The sequence below is a fragment of the Balaenoptera musculus genome, chromosome 6 (genome assembly GCF_009873245.2).
Source record: "Balaenoptera musculus isolate JJ_BM4_2016_0621 chromosome 6, mBalMus1.pri.v3, whole genome shotgun sequence".
NCBI classification, from domain to species: domain Eukaryota; kingdom Metazoa; phylum Chordata; class Mammalia; order Artiodactyla; family Balaenopteridae; genus Balaenoptera; species Balaenoptera musculus.
Genome location: NC_045790.1, coordinates 102394281 through 102418415, shown reverse-complemented (window position 1 = coordinate 102418415; position 24135 = coordinate 102394281). Strand labels below are relative to the sequence as shown.

At 37.1% G+C, this 24135-nt stretch overlaps 1 protein-coding gene across 2 annotated transcripts in view; it reads left to right on the top strand.

Annotated features, from left to right (window-relative positions):
- The window catches only part of MEGF9 (multiple EGF like domains 9), an 84442-nt gene that overhangs the window by 22831 nt on the left and 37476 nt on the right, over positions 1 to 24135 (top strand). For both annotated transcript variants that reach the window (XM_036855765.1, XM_036855764.1), the window contains exon 2: positions 18316 to 18517. In XM_036855765.1, coding sequence (XP_036711660.1) covers positions 18316 to 18517 — 202 coding nt within the window. The remainder of the gene's footprint in view (positions 1 to 18315; positions 18518 to 24135) is intronic.

Genomic DNA, 24135 nt, shown 5'->3' with positions numbered 1-24135 from the left:
TCATTACACAAACGTTGGCGTTTGGGATATTCTTCCTCTCTACTCTTAGCATGGCTAAACCTCCTCATTCTTTATGTCCCAGTCTAGATTTCTTCCTCTGCAAAGCCTTAATTAGGTGTTTCTCCCTGTGCAAACATGTACCCTGTTTTCCCATAACATTGTGGCATATTTCCATTTTAGTACTTATCACACTATATTGCTACTTTGTTTTTCTCTCTATTAGACCTTAAGCTGTATAAGGGCAGGAACCTTTTCTTTTTTTTCCACATTGTTATATCTTCAGCATCTAGAAATTATACTACTCATTTCTGGTACAAAACTAATATGTTGAATGATTGAATTAATAATCATGTGCATTGCCAAGAATCTTTAACAACATCAGAGAAAAATTACGATTTCTCTGTTTTCACGTTCTTGATATTTTTCTTCTCATCTTCTAGTCATATTCATTCATTCACTTATTTATTCATTTAATTATTCAACAGAACATTGCTTTGAACCTCTTCAACCTCCATACCTTGCCCAGAAGCATGTGGAAAGTACATGTGTGTGCTTCCGTTGTCCATCCTATCGAAACTTGGACTCTTTAATACACACATATATAGTCCTTCCTCTCCCCGCCACAACCGCTATGTTTTGCTTCCTTGTATTGCTTTCCCTCATTACTATTTAACTCTTCTAACATACTAGATATTTAACCTGTTTAAGTTACTTATTGAATGTCTCCCCCTGCTACGAGGTGAGGGCTATGAGGGCATGAATTTTGGTTTGTTTTATTTACTGCTGCATCCGCAACACCTAATACAATGTTTGGCACATGGTGAACCGATATATATATATGTGCTGAATGAATGAATACATTCATACCCTTAAGTGTGCGTCTCTTTCTTCTTTACTCTTTCAGTGCCCCTGATTCAGTCCTGCTTCCAGTACTGTGCTGTTTATTTTTTCTGTCTTTCATTTTTGGGACTTGTACATTTAGTCCTATTTTGAGGCCATAATCTTGGCTACCCCAGGCAAATCCTGTTTATCCATTTTATAGCCTCAGGTGACCATTACTCAACTTAAATCTGACTTCTGCATCTCCTAACCTGGTATCTGAAGCCCAAAGAGCCATGTATGTGTGTATTGGGGAGGGGTGAGTATACATTCAGAGATAGATCAGATGTGAAACCTGTTCTTCTAGAACCTAAATATGACAAGTAGATAAATAACTATAGTACAAGGTTGAGTAGGATAATATTAATAATGAGGAATATTAATCATTGGGGAGAAATGTATGTCTTGTATATCATATTATATTCAATACAATATTTCATATTGTGTGAAATATATCAAGCTTCCAGAAAAGCATAGAAAGTAATGTGGTAAGCATCCCCTGTATACCTACCTCTCAGCTTTGTAATATCTGAATTGTCTCCCACATTTGCTTCGGGTTTTTTTGTTTTGTTTTGAATTAAAATACTAGATATGACTAAAGCCTCCAGTGTTCCTCTTTTATCCAGTTTTCTTCTTTCCCTACTTAGATGTAACTGCTATTCTGAATTTGGTTCTGTGTGTGCTCGTGCGTGTGCGCACACATGCATACACACATGCACACAATATAGGGTTGTTTTAATGTTTTAAACTTTGCATAATGGCATCTTCCCATGCTTTTTTCACTCAACATTTTTTTTTGAGATTTATCTTTGCTGGTTCATGTAACTCTAGATTGTCTAAGTTGCTGTGTAGTTTACCACTGTATGTGGTAAACCGATATACCACAGTGTAACCATTTTATTATTGATAGCTATTTCAATTAATGCTTTTCTTTACTATTTCAAATAAAGCTGCAATGAACTTGCCCATGTCTCTTTCTTCACAAATAGGAGGCTTTCTCTGGGGCAGTGTGTCGCAATTAATGTGCATAGGAATCACCTGGGTATCTTGTTAAAATGTAGATTCTGTCTCAGTCGGTCTGAGGCGGGCCTGAGAATCTGCATTTCTTACAAGTTCCCAGGTGATGCAGATCCATGGACCACACTTTGAATTGCAAGGCAGTAGTTGGTTGTGGCACATCATTATCTTTCTAGATACTGCCACGCTGTTCTTTGACGATGTCGTACAGGTTTATATTTCCAACAGGAGTGTATGAGGGATTTGGTTGTCCCAGGAGTAGCCTCTTCTAGGTAACTATTTAAGTGTAATCTGCAGCCATTCTCTTCTTAAAATTAGAAAGATTTTTGGGTGGGAAAACATGAAATAATAAAATTATTTCAGAGGATAGTTAGCTTAACTACAATATTTCTTAGGAATTGATCTAAATTATATAGATAATAGATTTTAATTAAATAATTTTCTAAAAATTCACTTGTTTCTTTTCAAATACACCATTTTCCATTGTCAACCCAGACAGGGCTCAGGCTATAAGATGAACTATCCCAGATGCTGAAAGGGAAGGAGAACTGTGTGTCAGGCACCGTGCTACATTGTTTCATTTAATCCCCACATTTGTACAAGCTCTCAGCTAAGTATTACAGCCAGTATTTGTAGTCTAACCTGTCTGGCTTCAAGGTTTATATGGGAAATTAGTTTACTGCTCTTAGTTTCAGTTACCTGTAAAAAAGGAGTAGATCAGATAATTAGATCCTTAACTCCCAGCACTTAAGATTTCCTAGCTTCTTTGATAAATTAAGAAATGCATACACACATATTGTATGATGATAGCTTCTACCCACCTGTTTTTTCTGTTATAATTAAAAAGCACACATAAAATGTACCACTGTAACCATCTTTTAAGTGTACAGTGTCAGGAGTGTTAATTTACATTGTTGTGAAACAGATCTTCAGAACTTTTTCATTTTGCAAATTTGAAACTCTGTACTCATTAAACAGAACTCTCCCTTTTCTCCTCATCCCTGGTAACTGCCATTCTACTCTGTTTCTCTGAATTTGACTCCTTTAGATACCTCTCATAAATGGAATCTTGTAGTATTTGTCTTTTTATGACTGATTTCATTTAACATAATGACTTTGTTTCATCCATGTTGTAGTATGTGACTGGATTTCCCTGCTTTTTAAGGCTGCATAATATTTTATGGTATGTATATCCCACATTTTGTTTATTCATTCACCTGTTGATGGACGTTTGGGTTGCTTCCCCATCTTGGCTATTATGAATAATGCTGATATGAACAGGGGTGTGCAAATATCTCTTCAAGACCCTTCTTTCACTTCTTTTGGATATATACCCAGAAGTGGGATTGCTGGATCATATGGTAATTCTATTTTAAAATTTTGGGGGAGCCTCTATACTCTTTTCCGTAGTGATTGCACCATTTTACAATTCTACCAACAGTGTGGTGACATCTTTTAATGGCACAGAAAGTAGCGAATGGGATATGTGAAATCAGAAGTGAAGTAGGAAGAATAGGTAAATTCTACTGGTGTGAAGGTAAATTTCACTTTGCCAGCATCTGTTTCCCTTAGATATTTTAGCTAACATTGCTTGCTTCTCCAAGACTATTATTAATACTTTAGGAGTGGTGGAGGAAGCCAAATTATTTCTTTTTTTTTTTTTTGGCTTATTATTGACCACTGGTCCCTGAAAATTTCTGAGATTGTTAACTTCCAGTAGTGCTTTAGCAATGATTAGGAAAAGTTTGAAAGTTGTGTTTTGTATTGTTTGCAAACTTGAACAAGATCTTTGACATCTTGGTGCTCCCAAATTCTTGTTAAAAAAAAAAAAGAAGAAGCCTCCCAACCCATGTTTTAGAACTGTGACTTCTGACCATTTCAGTTTTCTTTTGAGGATCCTGTGAGTGTATGCGTGTGTTTTCGGAAGGAGGGACAATTGGATTCCACTAATGGTATGTACAGGAAGAGCAGGAGTGAGCAGTGGAGTTGGAAGAGGAGTTTCTTCTCTCTTGTGCCCTTATTTTTGAATCTGAAGTGTTACCCAAATGCTTAGTCATGATGATAAGGCAAAGAACTTCACAGCTTGCAGTGTAGAACAATGCTGATACTGTATAAGTGTTTGATAATAGTGAAGTGTGGCAGGAGAGTGGGAAGAATTTGTCAACATGTTTTGAGGAGTAAGAGGATTAGATAGGGAACACAAAGTAAGATAGCCCACATCCAGTTCCAAAAGAAAAAAGTGCTTCTTTCAAGTGTCCTTTGGAATAACTCAAGGCTCAGCTATTTCACTTGGCTCTTCAAATCTTTTAAACTTTTAGCACTGCAGACAGCTGCAGACAGGTATATTTTCCACCTTGCAGTATTTATTTATTCTGAAAGCAAGCAGACTTAATTTCACTTTATGACATACAGATAGGTATCTGTATGTTTGCAGAAGCAATTTTTACTAGTGAGACTGCCTCAATTCAGATTTTCATGTTAGGCTGCTACGATATTTATCAGTAAATCTATCATCTCCAGTCTCTCCTCTCTAATCCTTCCTTCACACTGCTGCTAAGGATAACCTAATCCCAGCTGGGCTCTTTATGGCCATCTGACCTTGAGGAAATTATTTTTCTGTGCCTTCATTTCCTTATCTTATCCCCTGTATCACCTTATACCTACCTACCTTATTGATTCCTTGAAAGTTTTAAATGTCAGTGTATGTAGAGTACATGAAACAGTGCCTGGTATGTAAAAAGTAAATAAGTAACAAATAATGAATAGTAGTAGAGAGTGTTACTATTGTCATTATTATTGTCGATATTTTGTCTTTGTTGTTGTTTTTACTTCTGAAGCCCAATGCTGGCCACATCATTACTCTGCTCAAGAATTTTTCATAGTCCCTTTTGCTTATAGCAAACTTTTTGGGTACATCAGAATCACTTTGAAACTTGTAAAAAATGCATATTCCTGAGTCCCCTGTCCCCCAAATAGAAATAGAAGTTTCTATTCAGTAGGTCTAGGATGGGACCCAGGAGTCAGAATTTCAATGTGCTCCCCAGGGGATTTTGAAGCAGATGGTACTGTGACCTTATTTGGAGAATCATTTCATGTAGGATGAAGTGCAAACTCCTTAGTCTGGAGTTCAGGGCCCCAGTAAACCCTTTAGATATGTATTTTCTCCTATGTTCCTTCCTATTAGTCTGTTGAAACCATAGTAAGATTTTTCTCTCTACTCATGCTTCCCTGTATACACCAGGTATTTTCCCAGGATGGTATGGCGTAATTTTGTGATCAAATATATATATTTCTAGTAATCCATAAACCATCTATTTAATAACATGTTTAAAAATTGGCTGGGGATGAATGTTAAACTATAATATGGGACCAACCTTCCCTTTTTTGAAAATTAGGAAACAGTTCCTAGGTTACATCACTGGGTGCCTTAAGATAGTATTTTTAAATTGACCTTTCCTCTTGCTCTGTTTGCACTCCTTTTCTCTGAACTCATTTTTCAGGTATTATAATGAGCAAACAGTTCTAGCCTTTAAGTTGCTCAGCTGTGCTCTGTAAATAGAGAGCAAATCTAAGTCCCAACCTCAGAAGCAATCAGCAGTACTTGAAGTTCTTTGATTTTTCTTACCTTTTCTGTTCTGTTGCTACAAAATTAAGGTATTAATGAAATTATTTAGGGTAATTTGAGTGCATTCTGAGATTGCTGATCCCTTTTAGTTCTCAATTCTTGCAATTTTTAGTAACATCTAAGAATGCTGCTTTGTTAAAAAGATTACTTATAATAAAATTGTAGGATGGGGAGGAGAAGGCCCTGTCATAGGTGTTTTCTTTGCCTTGTCTCCTCTAATTTTTAAAACATTCTTATAAGTTAGGTATCATTATCCCAATTTTATGAAAAGAGGTCATGAAATTTAAGATCATAGAGCTTACAAACAGTGGTTTCTGTATTTGAACCCAGGTCCCTTCACCTCATAGACTGATCTTTTTCTACTATGGCCTGGAACCAGATTTCACATGTTAATTCACTTTCTGTATTTGCTCCCCCTCCCCGCTCCTTACCTCCCCTTAAACTCAAGGATACTGTAAAAATGCTGTAAATAAAAAAGCTCACAGAAATTCAAAGTTTGATAGAATAGTTATTCTTCCAAGCCATATGGGCAGTATTTGGTTAATTCTGTCAGTGCATTCTGAATTTGATGGTGGCCTGAAAGAATAAAATGCACTTTCAAAAAGTAAGCAATTGACTCTTATTAAATGGCAAAATTAGGTTTTTTTTTTTAAAGGCTTGAAAAATGCAAACAAATGGGAAAATGTTGGCACATAAAGAAAAAATTTTTGTTTAGGTTCAGGTAGCAATTTGGCAGTTTAGCATAGTCCATATCCGTAACCCTTGACTCCTAAATCACTACACTTCTTTTAGAGAGATACTGGAAATATTAATTAGCAGTATTCTTTTAGCTATGAGAATGCATTTAAATGAACAGATCCCAAATACTAAATCATGAGCATGCATGTTTAACTTTGAGCAATATATTAAGACTCTCCAGCCCAAAGCATATACAAGGTGTTGTGAGTCGCCAGTTGAGAATTATTTTTGTAGCTGGAGCAACTGTTTCTCCCTACCATACTGTTTGGCAGTCATTTGACTTGATGTTACTTTCTCACAAGGAAAACAGATTGAAAAAAAAAATTGCCTTTAACAATACTAGGTGGAATTTCTTTCTTCTTCTTCTACTACTACTACTACTATTATTACTGCTACTACTCCTTCTCCTTCTTCTTCCTCTTCTTTTTCTTCTTTCTTTCTACCCTTCCTCCTTTTTTCCTTTCCCTCCTTCCCTCCTTTCTTTTCTTTCTTATTTCCTTCCTTCCTCCCTCCCTCCCTCCTTCCTTCCTTCCCCCCTTCTCTACCAAGGAAGAAAGCTCTGTGGTGAAGTGGAATGAGGAAGGGCATTGGAGTAAGATGAACCTGTATTTGAATGCTGTCTCAACCACTTACTGTAACTCTGTGGCCTTGGGCAAGTACTTACCTTCTTTAAGTTCTAGTTTTCCTATTTATAAACAACCTTTGCAAGGTTGTTGTGAAGGTAAATGTTCATACAAGTAAAATGTGTGACAAAGCCTGAGACATTGTAGGTAATAGTAAGTGGTAACTACTTTTATTATAATTAATAATAAAGCTAACCTAGGGATTAAGATAAGAAGTTATATGAAATGGCCTGCTCTATTTTACCAGCAAACTATTGTGGTTGAGGAAACTCAGAATTGTATCTATTTTTAGCCAAGCAAAATATGACTTTCAATGGAAGACCTCATTCCACGTAGCTTAAAAATAGAGGCCTTACTCAAAAGAATCAATGGAAAAACCATTAGAAATAATAAGACTTCATCAAAATAACTATGTATATATACCAAGAAATCCAAGTTAATAAGTTTTACTAACTAAAACTAATTAGAAGAGATAATGGAAAAAAAGATCACAGTTCTAACCACTACTGCTACCACTACCACTAATGATAAAAAGTTTAGGAATAATCTCACCAAGATATGTGTGAAACTCATATAAATATATTTTTAATTATGAAATTTCACTGAGAGATTTAAAAGAAGACTGAATAAATGGAGAGGCATGCCAGTGCTCATAGATGGGAAAATTGAATATCGTAAAGCTATCAGTTCTTAACACATTAAGACACATTATTTAGAATAAGTTGAATTACTGGAAAAATTACAGTAGGGACTTTTTTGGAGGAAATGTGGCAAACAGAGTTCAGATGAAAACATAAGTACTATGAACTGAAAGAAAATGTAAAGAAGAATAGCAGTGAAACATATTATAAAGCTGTAGTTATTAAAACCTTTTTTTTTTTTTTTACTATACTGGCACAAGAATAGATCAATTTCAAAATCAGAAACAGATTCTGATGTGAAAAAATATATTAATATATGTTATAAAAAGGACCATAGTTTATTTAACAATTCACTGGTTGAAGGACATTTAGGTTGCTTCCAACTTTTAGTGATGATGAAGCAAACTGCCATAAACATTCACTTACACTGATGTGTGAACATAAGTTTCATTACTCTTGGGTAGATCCATATGAGTGGAATTGCTGGGTCATATGGGAGGTGTAAATTTAACCTTATGAGAAACTTGTTTTCCAGGTATTCCTCTCAGCAACATATAAGAGTTCTAGTTGCTCAGCATCTTTGTCAGCTCTTGGTATTGCCAGTTTTTTGAAATTTAGCCAATCTGTTAGGTATTTAGTAGTATGTCATTATGGTTTTAATTTGCATTTACTTTTTTATACAGTAGGTTCTTATTAGTCATCCATTTTATACACATCAGTGTATACATGTCAATCCCAATCGCCCAGTTCATCACCCCCCCAACCCCTGCCGCTTTCCCCCCTTGGTGTCCATACGCTTGTGCTCTACATCTGTGTCTCAATTTCTGCCCTGCAAACTGGTTCATCTGTACCATTTTTCTAGGTTCCACACATATGCGTTAATATACGATATTTGTTTTTCTCTTTCTGACTTACTTCACTCTGTATGACAGTCTCTAGATCCATCCACGTCTCTACAAATGACCCATTTTCGTTCCTTTTTATGGCTGAGTAATATTCCATTGTATATATGTACCACACCTTCTTTATCCATTCGTCTGTCGATGGGCATTTAGGCTGCTTCCATGACCTGGCTATTGTAAATAGTGCTGCAATGAACATTGGGGTGCATTTGTCTTTTTGAATTAGGGTTTTCTCTGGTTATATACCCAGTAGTGGGATTGCTGGTTCTGTCTAGTGTTTTTACTACTCGTTTTCATAGGCAGAAGCTTCTTTTTTTTTTTTTTTAAACATCTTTATTAGAGTATAATTGCTTTACAATGGTGTGTCAGTTTCTGCTTTATAACAAAGTGAAAGCAGAAGCTTCTTATAGTGAAAAAACGTGTACTTTGGTGTTATTTAGTTTGAGTTCCAGTTTGTTCTCCTGTGCTGGTTAGTTGTATGATTTGTTTCATCTGTCTAAGACTCAATTTCCTCCTTCAAAGAACCTTCCTCACAGGATTGTGGTGAAGACTAAAGGAGGCCATATGTGTAAAGTTTCTAATGTGAAGTTTGAGATACATACAACACATGCTCAATAACTGGTAATATCATCTCTGTTACTATTTGTAGTAAAAGGTAGTTGTTATAGCCTTTCCCAGAACTTGCTGTCTTGTCTCATTAATTAGATGAATTGTCTTTGAATTGTGGAAAACTGGCAGTGAGCCAGGGACAAGCACTAACAACATGGTCCTTAAAGCATGAGACAGAAATTTTTCAACAAAACCTACGTCATGCTACACTTTTTTTTTTTCATATGTCTACCGTAAAGTAGAAGAAATGTTTTGCAATAGTGAATTGTGATTGGGAATTTTAATGGATATATTTTTATTTTAAAAGGTAAAGCTTTCTTTAAAAGTGGTGGCTTTAAAACTTTCCATATTTCTACAAAGCCTGGTTTAACTCAAAAACTCATCAACTTTAATATTGTTTCCCAGCTTTGCAAAGATTTGTGACCTTACACTGGTATAACATAAATGTGAAATATAATTTGAGTATCAGTGTTATGCTAGAGTAGGACCTTTTATAAAAATAAGAACTCTATGTTGATAATTCCTTTTCCCTAGAATGAGGACTTTCTGAGATTCCTGTACTCTAAACCTACAAAGATGAAATATGGGCCTAATAAAAACTACGTTTTGAAATAAATACCCCATACACTTAGGAAATCAGGTCTGTAGTCAAGACAGTATAATTTGTTGTTGTTGTAATTTTCTCTTCTTTTGATGTGCAGGCAGAGGTTTGAATTAAGTATTCCTATTCTTGTTTCCAACAATTATTTTTCCTTTTCTTTTCAACTTGAAAATCAGGAGAAATGTTATTTTTGTAGATGCTATCCTAGGTTTGTGAAAAAGGATGAAGTTTTATGTTGGATAGATTCAAAGTTGTTTTCCTGGTCTTTGTTTAAATAGAGTAGGATTTTTAATGATCAATCTCAAAGGGAAATAAGCAATTGTATATGAAAAGAGGTTGGAAATCCTATACATCTTTATCTTTCATTTTTTCCCTCTTCTCCCTCATTCTACACAGGAGCAATTACAATCCAAGACTTTAGTTGAAGCCAAAGGAGAAAGGAAAATTCTACTTCTTTTAGTTAAATAGCATTTTAAATCCTAAAATGTTCCACAACTCCTTATGCAGTAATCAGCTGAAGCGTTAATCAGTTCTCGCTGTCTTAATTGTAACATTAGCTTTGAAAAAGACTGAGTTATTAGTTGGGTCCCATGTTGACTTTAGTGCCACAGTCCAGCTAAAATCGCTGCTTGTGGTACAACCATGGCTTCCCTCTAGCAAAATTTAAGAATCTAGTTTAGTAAAACCTCATTGCTTTTTTTAAAAGTTTTTTTTTTAATTTTAAAATTTATATCCAATAAAATTTACTCATTTGGTTCTTGGTTTTATCAGTTTTGACAAATGCACAGTCAAGATACAAAACAACTTCATTACTCCCTCAAAATTCCCTTGAGCTTGTAGTTAGCCCTTCTCCCTACCCCCCCCCCCCACCCCCAGTTCCTGGAAAACCCCTGATCTTTTCTCTGCTCTTATAGTTTTGCCTTTTCCAGAACATCATGTAAATGGAATCATATAATACATACCTTTTTGAGTCTGGCTTTCTTCATTTAGCATAATGCATTTGAGGTCCATCACATCCTTGCATGTCAATGCTTCCTTCCTTTTCATTGCTGAGTAGTATTCCATTGTAAGGAAGTACCACAGCCTATCCAGTTCACTAGTTGAAGGACATTTGGGTTGTTTCCAGATTTGGGTGATTATGAATATAGCTCTATAAACATTTTAATACAAGTTTTTGTGTGAACATAGGTTTTCATTTTCCTTGATAAATACCTAGGAGTAGAATTGCTGAGTCATATGATGAAGGTATATTTAATTTATAAGAAACTACCAAACTATTTTCCAAAGTGTCTGTACTATTTTGCATTCACAGCAATAGTTTTTGAAAGTTTCAGTTCCTCTGCATCCTTCCCAGCAATCGATATTGTCATTTTTTTGTTTTGTTTATTTAACTTGAGCCATTCTAATAGGTGGGTATTCATTGCCTCTTACTGTGCAATTTGCTCTTTGACTTCCATTCAGTAGATGCTGTTATAATGGTTGCATTGTGTGTGTAGAGAATACTTTTAAACATTAGAATACAGTTAATAGAGAGAGAGAAAAGAAGGAAAAGGAGAAAGTAGAGGAATAAGAGGTTATTCTTTGGGAAGTTGGGAAGATGTGTTTTTTTCTTTGGCTTTAGGGTACAAAGCAGGAGGTGGTGACAATTGTACCAGTATGATGAGTGCCGACATAACTCTTGTCATATGACCTCCGTTCATAAAGCTCCCCAAATATTTTATATCCTGGAATCAGCTTATTCCCATCTAATGATAAGCCTGAGAAACTCAATTTCTCCATAATTATAAATGACCTCTAGTTAGTGCCTTACAAAATAATTATGTTTTCCTGAAGGAGATACTAAAGTGTATTTATTTTTTACTTAAGTGTATATTTTCAGATAATTTTAAACTTACTAAACTTGAATTTTTTTTTTTTAATTTTATTTACTTATTATTATTATTATTATTTTTTGGCTGTGTTGGGTCTTCGTCTCTGTGCAAGGGCTTTCTCTCATTGTGGCAAGCGGGGGCTACTCTTCATCACGGTGCGCGGGCCCCTCACCGTCGCGGCCTCTCTCATCGCGGAGCACAGGCCCCAGACGCACAGGCTCAGCAGTTGTGGCCCACAGGCCCAGTCGCTCCGCGGCATGCGGGATCCTCCCAGACCAGGGCTCGAACCCATGTGCCCTGCATCGGCAGGCAGACTCCCAACCACCGCGCCACCAGGGAAGCCCCAAACTTGAATTTTTAATGTTTTAAATTTTCATTATAAGATTAAGTACTGAGTCTTAATATATTTTAAATACTTATCTTCTAGTTTTTGCTGCTTTGAGATTGGAACAGAACATGCCATCATTATTATAGTACATTTACTATGTCTTCTGAATATGGGGAAGAATGAAAAGTTTTAGAATAGCCCAAAGCAGTTTTTCTTTCTTTCTTTTTTTTTTGGTATTCTTAATAGATATATTTTTTGTATTCTTTCAATATCTGAAGATACTGAAAAGCAAGAGTGAAATCATTGTTGAAGGAATGGAGTCAGAGATTGAGTTTTGCAAAGGTATTTCCACAGTTTTGCAAGAGGCTATAGATGGAATTTCAGGCTATATTCCTGAATCAGATTCCTGAGTGCTCTGTGTTAGTTGTATTTACAAGTATTTTTTTCAGTATCTATGCTTAAGTGCAATACTTGTTTCGTAATCATTTTAGTTCAGCAACAGTGCTGCTATCGATGAACATTTCTTTACGAGATTTGCATCATGAATTGACTGAGGACACAATGTTTTTCACTTTCTTATTCAATCTTATTCAAATCTTTCACTTCTTTTATAGTTCTTTTTTAGCTGCAAAAGGCTAACACACTATTGTATCAAACTGCCTTAGTCTTCAGACATCATAGTTAATTACAGCACTCAGAAAGGACTTCAGAAACAGGCACAGAGAAACAAAGGACACATTAATTAGGCCATATTACTACAATTAATATTTTTCTAAAAACTCCCATCGAAGTAGCTGCAGACACCAAAACATAATTAAAATTCTGTAGATGATATACTGGACTTTTTACTGAGCTAAGGACATGAGTTGGTTAAAAGTTGAATGCAGAGAGAAGCCTACCAGGTGTATGAAACAGGTGTTTGATGAGTTACAAAACTCATCATTTTTCTTTAGTGCTAAAATTTTCATCTTTTGGCTTTGGTAAGGGATGTTTGAAAAGTGCAGTGTTTAATTAATTAATTATTAATAAATTTATTTATTTATTTTTGGCGGCGTTGGGTCTTTGTTGCTGCGCATGGGCTTTCATAGTTGCGGCATGCAGGGGCTACTCTTGCAGCATTTAATTTAAATGCAGTGATTGCTTTGGATACTTTTACATCAAAAGCATCCCATAGGGGCTTCTCTGGTGGCGCAGTGGTTAGGAGTCCGCCTGCCAATGCGGGGGACACGGGTTCGAGCCCTGGTCCCGGAGGATCCCACATGCCGCGGAGCGGCTGGGCCCGTGAGCCACAATTACTGAGCCTGCGCATCTGGAGCCTGTGCTCCGCAACAAGAGAGGCCGCGATAGTGAGAGGCCTGTGCACTGCGATGAAGAGTGGCCCCCACTTGCCACAACTGGAGAAAGCCCTCGCACAGAAACGAAGACCCAACACAGCCATAAATAAATAAAATTTAAAAGAGATAAGCAAAACATTCTCTCTATAAATTTGATCTTAAAAAAAAAAAATCTAATTTGTTAAAAAAAAAAAAAAAGCATCCCATAAATTCAAAGTCTCAGAGAAAAATGCCCATTTATTGTCTCTTCTCTGGACCTTTATATTTCTTTTTTCTTTTTTTTTTAAATTTTATTTATTTTTGGCTGCGTTGGCTCTTTGTTGCTGCGTGCAGGCTTTCTCTAGTTGCAGCGAGCAGGGGCTACGTTGCATTGTGTGGGCTTCTCACTGCGGTGGCTTCTCTTATTGCGGAGCACAGGCTCTAGGCGCGCAGGCTCCAGTAGTTGTGGCTCGCGGGCTCTAGAGCATGGGCTCAGTAGTTGTGGTGCATGGTCTTAGTTGCCCCATGGCATGTGGGATCTTCCCAGACCAGGGCTCGAACCCGTGTCCCCTGCATTGAGGTGGATTCTTAACCACTGCACCACGAGGGGAGCCCTATATTTCTATTTTTAAACAGTTTGGCTCCAGATTTTAGTTTCTTATTCTTCCTCAGGGTTCAAGTCACTGTATTTCATTGTTCTTCAGAAGCCGAACAAAAAGAAAATGTCTCCCTGCTAATATATATGTTACTCTTCTCTATTTTTCTGTAGAGTTTTCCTAAGAATTATAGGGCACTGAAAGGAAACACGCTACTCAAATGATGGCGAGTTTATTCCATATTTACTCATAGGCAACCAAATGAGCCTTTTGGCATTTCATTCAGACTTGTCTGTGATTAGCGTTTTGTGTCCTCTTCATGTTGTTTCACTCCCATTAACATACACACTAGTGCCTTACCATCAGTCATGTCACAGACTCCTTTGTGCCGCTCTGGTGTCTAAGATTCTACCTCATTAAAAAGTCAGCACTTCATCTCCTGTCTTTGGCTATAGGTCCTTCCCACTGCTTTTATCGATTGACATGTCTTTTCTTCTTTTTTCATATTGCCAGTCTCCTAGAAAATTGCATTGTTTCTGCATTAACTCCTATCTGGTTCCGTATGAATGTCAAGAACTGTGAAGGCTCTGAGAGTTTACTTACAAGCTAATGAGTTATCCTGACACAATTTAACGCATGTTCATAGTCCTTTATATTTATTACTGTTGCTCATACTATTCATTTAATTTGGATCATTTCATTTGAGGTTGAACACTGGGATAGGGCCTCAGATTCTGAGCTCCAAACCGAAAAGATGCATACGTTCCCTGGCACTTGGTATGCTTTACTTCAGCTTCCTTCCCTTTGGTTAATCTGGGGAGGAATGTTAATGTGATAGTGTATTTTTGTCTTGCTATATCAGGTGATAGCACCTCATCCTGGCACTAGGGTGATCTTCTCTTCTCTTGCTGAAATATTTGCAATTCACCCCACTACTGTTAAGATGATTAGTACCAAGGGCATATAATCAATAAATGCTCCTTTTTTCTCTCTGAAACCATGTCCTATACCCTTTTGTTTTCATCGTTGTATTTGTAGGCACCCATGTTAGTAATGTATGGAGCCCAGCATATGAAGGATACACTGTTCTTCTCTACCTGACCCACAGCTTGAATTCCTGAATGTCAGGACACTAATTCTATTTCACAGACATTGTCCAAAACTGCCATGGTAATAAACCTAATCCCAGGCTTTCAGATCTCACCACAAAGCTGTGGCCTGTGAATCTGGCCATCTAAATTGTGTTTCTATTATTTTATTTGGAATCCCTTTCTTCCAGCTATTGTAGTAATTATTTCGGCACTCCAAACCACTTCCAGTTTGTGTGTTGGGCCTGAGTGTTATAGGTACTGTATTATGCCTGTTTACGGATGAGAAAAGGAAGGCACAAGGAGGTTAACTAACTTGCCCAAGGTCATAAAGTTAGTAAGTGATGGAGCTGGATTTAAACCTGTAGCTGTCTGCTTCTATAGTCTGTGCTCATATCTGCTTCACTTTACTGCCTCTTTAAATTACTGTCGTAAGAGGGTCATAGGTGGTAGTTGTTGTTATGGGTTCAAACAAGGGGCAATAGAATTAGAGTTTATGGAGGAGTAAATTTCAGCTGATTCTTGAAATAAGGGACAGATTTAAATATGTGGAGAGGAGAGAACATTACAAGGAGCACAGAATGGGACTGAAAAGAGTATGTTCAGGGGATAATGAAAAGGCTGAATCAGTTCTATAGAAATAATAAATAACCAACAAACTTGGTTACTACTGAAGTTTTATCCATAAGACTTGATTGAAAAAAATACTTAGTTTTTATCTCAAAGTTCTTAACAGTTTTACTAAAAATGTTATTCATTGGGAACACTGATTCAGGTTTCAGATGGAAGCACATTAGTAAGGAAATAATAGAATAAAATTCTCAGTCTTTATTATAGAGTTTTTTAGTCCATTCATTTTTCTTGAGCTAATTCTGCCCATACCAGCACAATTTGCTTGGTTTAACTTGTGATGAAATTGGTCCAGCAGGAGGAATTGAATGTATGTTGGAATCCTGCCAGATTTTGGAAGAAAATGTTATTTTTAGCATTCTGGTCATTTTTGGTAGAGTGAAGGCCTTGCCATGCAGTTGTTATTGGCAGGTTTACAGACCACTAAACACGGCTTCCTTATTTACAAAAACCACACACACACACACACACACACACACACACAAACCCAGAAACTAGAAATAATGTGAAAACATGTAACTCTATCACAGAAATGTCATGCTTATGTAGTTTAGTAAAAATAAGAATCCTGACTGAGATGGGAAGCTTATTCCTTTCCTAAGTTTGGGGCTGAAGAAATCTGAACTCTCCTCTGGGTTTTGTAACTAATTCACCACTCAAGCTTAAAATATACATAAAATAAACAAATCACTTACATATTCATTCATTTGGTATATTTACAAATTAGAAGAGGTGTGAAGAGCAGGGAGATAAGCTGACACCAAAGGTTAGGAACTGAAGAAGTGTGGGCCAAGAGTTGGCCAAGTGAGAATATCTTTGTGGAATCCTTTGTTTGGACTTGTGTGCATAAGCTATTTGTGATGACATAAAGAATTTTGAAGGTTAATTTCCTTGTCTAGAATAGAGAAGCAAACTTCTTTATAGCTTTCTTTTTAAGACTCTGGATCCAGTTTATCCAGTATCTTTTTAAAAATAAAAGTTATGTTAAAGATTTTTCTTCAAGCTAAACTTTTATCTATATGTATAATGTCATTTTATATATTGATAGTTCCTTAGTTATTCAGAAGTATAATTTGTCATAGATTTCTCTGAGCTTTTTAAACCGAGGTCCATAGCTACTTTGGAATGGGGGCTATTCCTAAAATATGTACAAGGTTTTATCTGCAATTGACTTTAACTACATGTTTCTGTATATGGTTAGAAAGTCCTATGTTGATACTTTGTCAAACTATGTTGAAAATACTTTCTTCTTAATAGAATGAGTATAAATAATAGCAAAAAACAAATCCTAACTGACCTTTAAATGTATCTGCATTAAAAAGCTAAAGCTGCTAACACATATATATGGAATCTAAATTTAAAAAAAATAAGGTTCTGATGAACCTAGGGGCAGGACAGGAATAAAGATGCAGATGTAGAGAATGGCGTTGAGGACACCGGGACGGGGTTGGGGTTGGGGGGGAGGGAAGCTGGGACGAAGTGAGAGAGTGGCATGGACATATATACATTACCAAATGTAAGATAGCTAGTGGGAAGCAGCCGCATAGCACAGGGAGATCAGCTTGGTGCTTTGTGACCACCTAGAGGGGTGGGATAGGGAGGGTGGGAGGGAGACGCAAGAGGGAGGGGATACAGGGATATATGTATACATATAGCTGATTCACTTTGTCATACAGCAGCAGCTAACACAACACTGTAAAGCAATTATACTCCAATAAAGATGTAAAAAACAAAAAAAAGCTAAAGCTGGGACTTCCCTGGTGGTCCAGTGGTAAAGAATCCGCTTTACAATGCAGGGGACATGGGTTCGAGCCCTGGTCTAGGAAGATCCCACATGCCGCGGAGTAACTAAGCCCACGTGCCACAACTACTGAGCTTGCATGCCACAATGAGAGAACCCGCGTGCCACAAACTACAGAGCCCACGCGCTCTGGAGCCCACGAGCCACAACTAGGGAAGAGAAAAACCCACAGGCCACAACTAGAGAGAAGCCCGGGTGCCGCCATGAGGAGCCCGGGCGCTGCAACGGAGGATCCCGCACGCTGCAACTAAGGCCCGATGCAGCCAAAAATAAATTAAATAAATAATAAAATAAATCTTAAAAAAAAACTACGGAAATGATTTTTTTTTAAAAAAAAAGCTAAAACCAACTACTTCTAAATATTTTCATTCAAAAAGCTGTTTGAAATATCTAAAGAAAATGTTTATTTTCTAAATCTTTTAATTTGGGAAAGAGATTCAAATTGTGATTGGTTTTAACCCACTGATCAGGATGCCCCTGTAAACGTTCTTATCTGGGATTTATTGTTTGTCATTTGCTCACCTTAAAGTTTCAATTCTCCATTAATTTCTTCCTGGGAAGAACATACTAGTTCATGATTCCAGCTGTAGCACAATCTTGTCTGACCTGTATAAGTTACCACAGTCAACCGTCTGAGCTCTTGCTGCTATACAGCAGGATTATTTATTATTTAACGTGTTGTCATTTCCAGCATGTGCTCTCAGTGCCATGTAGATAAGCATAGGCCCTGCCTTTGGAGATTTCTAATCCAGAAAAGCTAGTAATATACGGACCCACCCACACATTGGAGTATAGGGTTAGAGGGCTAGAAGATGAAGAGTGCTGAAAAAGAAATTGAGAATGTTAGTTTTATAATTAGTTTATGTACTTTACTGCATATAATTCCCAATTTAAATAAACTAAATAGGATAGAAAGTGAATTTGAACTAGACTTAATTTTATCCATCCTTACAAAGTTGTCATGAATATTTATTAAGAAAAATAAAATAGAGCTCATTTTATTAGGAAAGCATTAAACCTTAGTTGATATCTCTTTCCCTCTTTTCTTTGCAGGATATGTGTGTAACTGCTCTGTGGTCGGAAGCCTGGATGTGAATCGCTGCAACCAGACCACAGGGCAGTGCGAGTGTCAGCCAGGTTATCAGGGTCTTCGCTGTGAAACCTGCAAGGAGGGTTTGTACCTGAATCGTACTTCCAGGCTCTGTCTGCCATGTGACTGTAGTCCACGTGGAGCCCTCAGCATACTCTGCAACAGGTAAGCAGCAGAAGTTGAAGGTAAAATTAATTTTATTTTATCACACACACAAAAAGGCCTCTGCTCTCAAGGACCAGACTGGTTTAAATAAAGGGGCCATAGATTTACAAAATATTTCACATATTTTTATCATTTTGTGAATTATATTTAATGTCAAGATTTAAAAGCTTCTAATTTACTGATTTAGTTCTTCAAAAGCACCTTGGTAACCAATTTTGCCTTGTAATAGTTTCTCTAAATTTCATGGAAAAAAAGGATTGAGAAAGCAGTCTGCTTCCTGGAAGCAATAACTTCCAGGCATTTCCAGTGAAAATGTCCTTGTTATGTTTATTAACATACCATTAGAGTTTCAGGAAACTTATTCGTTGGTTTATTTTTTCTCTTTTCAAAATTCTAAAGCTGTTTCTTTGCACATGTAAGGCTTAAACTTGGTAATATCCTAATTTCTTTAATTAGTGTGAAAAAGACTGGTTTCACTCTATGTACCAGTATATACATTTTGGGGGACCAAAACTAGATTAAGCAGAAATTGTCTGGAAATTACCTTTAAAATAGTAAATTATTTGTAGGTGACTTAATCTAGTAGAACAGTGCCCTGTAATCTAAGGATTTGCCTTCTACTCCACTGAAAGTAATTATCATTTGACCTTGTGTGAGGTACTTAGCTTTCTGTGGACCCCAAGTGAAAAAGCTGAAGAGGCAGTGTTATGTGATGAAAAGAACAGAGCTTTAGGATCAATCTAACCTGGGTATGGATCCAAGATGGGCTGCCACTTAGGAGCTTTGTGATTTCAGCAAGTTATTTCACTTCTCTGCACCTCAGTTTCTTCTCAAGGTTGTTGTGAAGGTTAAATGAGTAGAATCTATGTAAAATACCCAGCACACATCACTCAATTAATTCTGGTTTCTTTAAATTTCAGAGGAATATTGTTGGCTTGATGAGGGAGTATTTTAAAATAATTTTTAGCTCCTTGGCAGAAAAGTTTCTTTATACTTAGCAGTAGATATTTTGGATGCTTTATAAATCATATAGTACAGGGACTTCCCTGGTGGTCCAGTGGTTAAGATGCCGCGCTTCCACTGCAGGGGGCCTGGGTTTGATCCCTGGTCGGGGAACTAAGATCCCACATGCAGCGTGGCACAGCCCCCCCCAAAAAATCATATTGTACAATACTGTATCATATTGTACTTCTATTAAAAATATAGATGTGAACTTAAGAAGTTTATAATTTCAAATACAACAATAATCGATGTTTATGATGCTTGGTATTTTTAAATAGTTAACTATCTAAATCCTCATAGCAACTCCTTTTATGTAGGTTATTAAATCACAAAGATAGTAAGTGGCAGAAAAGGAATTCCAAATTTGGTCTTCCAGTACTAAGTCCAGTATTCTTATCATCATGCCGTATAGCCTCTATAATGAGAAAACTGATAATCACTTTGTTACTTGAGTTTGAGAATGTAACGGTTGCTTACCATTGCTCCCTTTACTCCCCTAAAACATGCCGACACAAGTTATATTCAGAAGGCCCACATTTCTTACCATTTTAAAAGGTGAGATTTGCATAAGTTTGTTCATTCTGGTATCTAAAGACATGTCCACTACTTTTTTTTTTTTTTTATAATATTTATTTATTTATTTATTTGGCTGTGCTGGGTCTTAGTTGCGGCACTTGGGATATTTGTTGTGGCGTGCGGGCTCTTCGTTGTGGTGTGCGGGCTCCTCTCTAGTTGCAGCGTGTGGGCTCCAGAGCACGTGGGCTCTGTAGTTGCGGCATGCAGTCTCTCTAGTTGTGGCACGCAGGCTCAGTAGTTGCTCCATGGCATGTGGGATCTTAGTTCCCCGACCAGGGATTGAACCCGCATCCCCTGCATTTGAAGGCGGATTCTTAACCACTGGACCACCAGGGAAGTCCCCTGTCCACTACTTCTTTTAAAATAAGATTCTGCAAACACATTTGCTTTGAGTACTTTTGGAAAGGTAAAAAAGTGTTTACTTCTAGGCCAAACTACCTTATTAGAGGAGAAAGAAATGAGAAGAGTGAGAGAGAGTTTGAGAAGCTGGAGAAGAGGGAAAAAAGTAATACTAATGTTTATGTAGTATACTGCTGTTTTCATAGGTCTTTTACAAATTACTTTTTATTTATCTTTTCCCTGACAGTGAATGTCATCAAGTGACATAGGCTAAAACACCATTCTGAAAATAGGTAGTAACTATAAAGTAGTGGAAAAATGCACTGGACATTCGAAGGTCTAGGGCAGGGATCTGTAAACCAAATCCATGAACCAAATCCAGTCCACTGCCTGTTTTTGTAAATAAAGTTTCATTGGAGCACAGAAGCCTCATTTCTTGATTGTTTTGGCCCCAAGGATAGGCATATTAAAATTTTGAGATAAATCCATAATTCTTTTCTATGAGTTACTACAGAGTAATATTTAATTAAAATTTTAAAATAATATTATTTCAAAATGTCAGACAATTTGTCAGAGCAAGCAGTGTATCACAAAAGTCATTTAAAAACTTGTACTTAAAGAAAGTCATTAGAAGGAAGGCGTGGGAGCTCAGAATCCAGCTCTAAGCACTGCATTTCATTTTTTTTTTCTTTTCGACTTTTTATTTTATTTTATTAAAAAAATGTTTTTAACATCTTTATTGGAGTATAATTGCTTTACAATGGTGTGTTAGTTTCTGCTTTATAACAAAGTGTATCAGCTATACATATACCTATATCCCCATATCTCCTCCCTCTTGCATCTCCCTCCCACCCTCCCTATCCCATCCCTCTAGGTGGTCACAGAGCACCGAGCTGATCTCCCTGTGCTATGCGGCTGCTTCCCACTAGCTATCTGTTTTACATTTGGTAGTGTATATATGTCAATGCCACTCCCTCACTTCCTCCCACCTTACCCTTCCGCCTCCCCGTGTCTTCAAGTCCATTCTCTACATCAGCGTTATTCCTGTCCTGCCCCTAGGTTCTTCAGAACCTTTTTTTTTTTTTTTAGATTCCATATATATGTGTTAGCATACGGTATTTGTTTTTCTCTTTCTGACTTACTGTCACTCTGTATGACAGACTCTAGGTCCATCCATCTCACTACAAATAGCTCAGTTTTGTTTCTTTTTATGGCTAATATTCCATTGTATATATGTGCCACATCTTCTTTATCCATTCATCTGTCGATGGACACTTAGGTTGCTTCCATGTCCTGGCTATTGTAGATAGAGCTGCAGTGAACACTGTGGTACATGACTCTTTTTGAATTATGGTTTTCTCAGGGTATATGCCCAGTAATGGGATTGCTGGGTCGTATGCTAGTTCTATTTCTAGTTTTTTAAGGAACCTCCATACTGTTCTCCACAGTGGCTGTATCAATTTACATTCCCACCAACAGTGCAAGGGGGTTCCCTTTCCTCTACACCCTCTCCAGCATTTATTGTTTGTAGATTTTTTGATGATGGCCATTCTGACTGGTGTGAGGTGATACCTCATTGTAGCTTTGATTTGCATTTCTCTAATGATTAGTGATGTTGAGCATCCTTTCATGTGTGTGTTGGCAATCTGTATATCTTCTTTGGAGAAATGTCTCTTTAGGTCTTCTGCCCATTTTTGGATTGGGTTGTTTGTTTTTTTGATATTGAGCTGCATGAGCTGCTTGTAAATTTTGGAGGTTAATCCTTTGTCAGTTGCTTCATTTGCAAATATTTTCTCCCATTCTGAGGGTTGTCTTTTTGTCTTGTTTATGTTTTCCTTTGCTGTGCAAGAGCTTTTAAGTTTCATTAGGTCCCGTTTGTTTATTTTTATTTCCATTTCTCTAGGAGGTGGGTCAAAAAGGATCTTACTGTGATTTATGTCATAGAGTGTTCTGCCTATGTTTTCCTCTAGGAGTTTTATAGTGTCTGGTCTTACCTTTAGGTCTTTAATCCATTTTGAGTTTATTTTTGTGTATGGTGTTAGGGAGTGTTCTACTTTCATTCTTTTACATGTAGCTGTCCAGTTTTCCCAGCACCGCTTATTGAAGAGGCTATCTTTTCTCCATTGTGTATTCTTGCCTCCTTTATCAAAAATAAGGTGACCATATGTGCATGGATTTATCTCTGGGCTTTCTATCCTGTTCCACTGATTTATGTTTCTGTGTTTGTGCCAGTTCCATACTGTCTTGATTACTGTAGCTTTGTAGTATAGTCTGAAGTCTGGGAACCTGATTCCTCCAGCTCCGTTTTTCATTCTCAAGATTGCTTTGGCTATTCGGGGTCTTTTGTGTTTCCAAAATTGTAAGCACTGCATTTCTTACTACAAGAAAGGAAGTTAAATTGACATGAGACTTGAGGAACAGAAATGGGAAGTTGCGGGACTATGTACTTTGGCAAGAACATTTGGGTGAACTCTGAGGAAGCACCTCTGTGTTCTGCTCTGCTATAAATTATATGTGGGTAAGTTAAGGGAAAAAGGAAATTGTAGGCAAGTAATGTGATATGTAGCAGAAAGGAGGTGGCATCTGAAATTAGTACTTTGATTCCATTCTTGATTTAGCCACTTACTAACTGTACAATCTTGATTAAGATATTTGACCTCTCTGAGCCTCAGTGTTTTCATCTGTAAAATAGGATTCATAAATATAGCATGAAGAATTTTTGTGAGAATTAAATTGTGTGTGTGTATACCGACTTACATTGTAACTGGCACTTAGATTCAACTCAGTAACCCCCCAGTAGTTGAGTCTGTTTTTTAATTTTTTTTAAATTTTTTTAATTTATTATATTTATTTACTTATTTTTATTTTTGGCTGCATTGGGTTTTTGTTGCTGCACATGGGCTTTCTCTCTAGTTGCAGCAAGCGGGCCTACTCTTCGTTGCAGTGCAAGGGCTTCTCATTGCGGTGGCTTCTCTTTGTTGCTTAGCACGGGCTCTAGGCGCATGGGCTTCGGTAGTTGTGGCACGCGGGCTCACTAGTTGTGGCTCGCAGGCTCTAGAGCTCAGGCTCAGTAGTTGTGGCACATAGGCTTAGTTACTCCGCGGCATGTGGGATCTTCCTAGACCAGAGCTTGAACCCGTGTCCCCTGCATTGGCAGGAGGATTCTTAACCACTGCACCAACAGGGAAGTCCCCTGTTTTTTTTTCAAATGAGGACTAGAATTGGTGACTCACAAAAGAGAAGAATTAAGTCACCCAGTCTTGGGTATGAGTAGGGGTTGGGATATCTGTTTCTGTTGGTAGGCTAAAGAAGAAATTGTTCACTGTAGAAGAAAAAAAAGTTTAGCTTATTTTCTTCCATTTTAAAGAAACCCATATATGCTTTTTAAAATTGGACATTTCATGCTTTAGAATAATAACAGCTAAAATGAATTGAACACATGCTAGGCACTATCCTAAGGCCTTTGAATGTAGTGATTAATTTAATCCTCATAGCAACCATATCAGGAAGGCACTATTATTATTATTCTCATTTGTACAGGAAAAGAGTTGCAAGTTAGGTAATTTGCCTAACTTCTGATATAATAGCCAGTAAATAAGAGTTGGAATTGAAACATATGCAATCTGGATCTATAGTATATTTTCCTATCCATTGTGTTGGTATAGCCCCTCTCAAAATCTCAGATATTGAGCAAAGTGAGT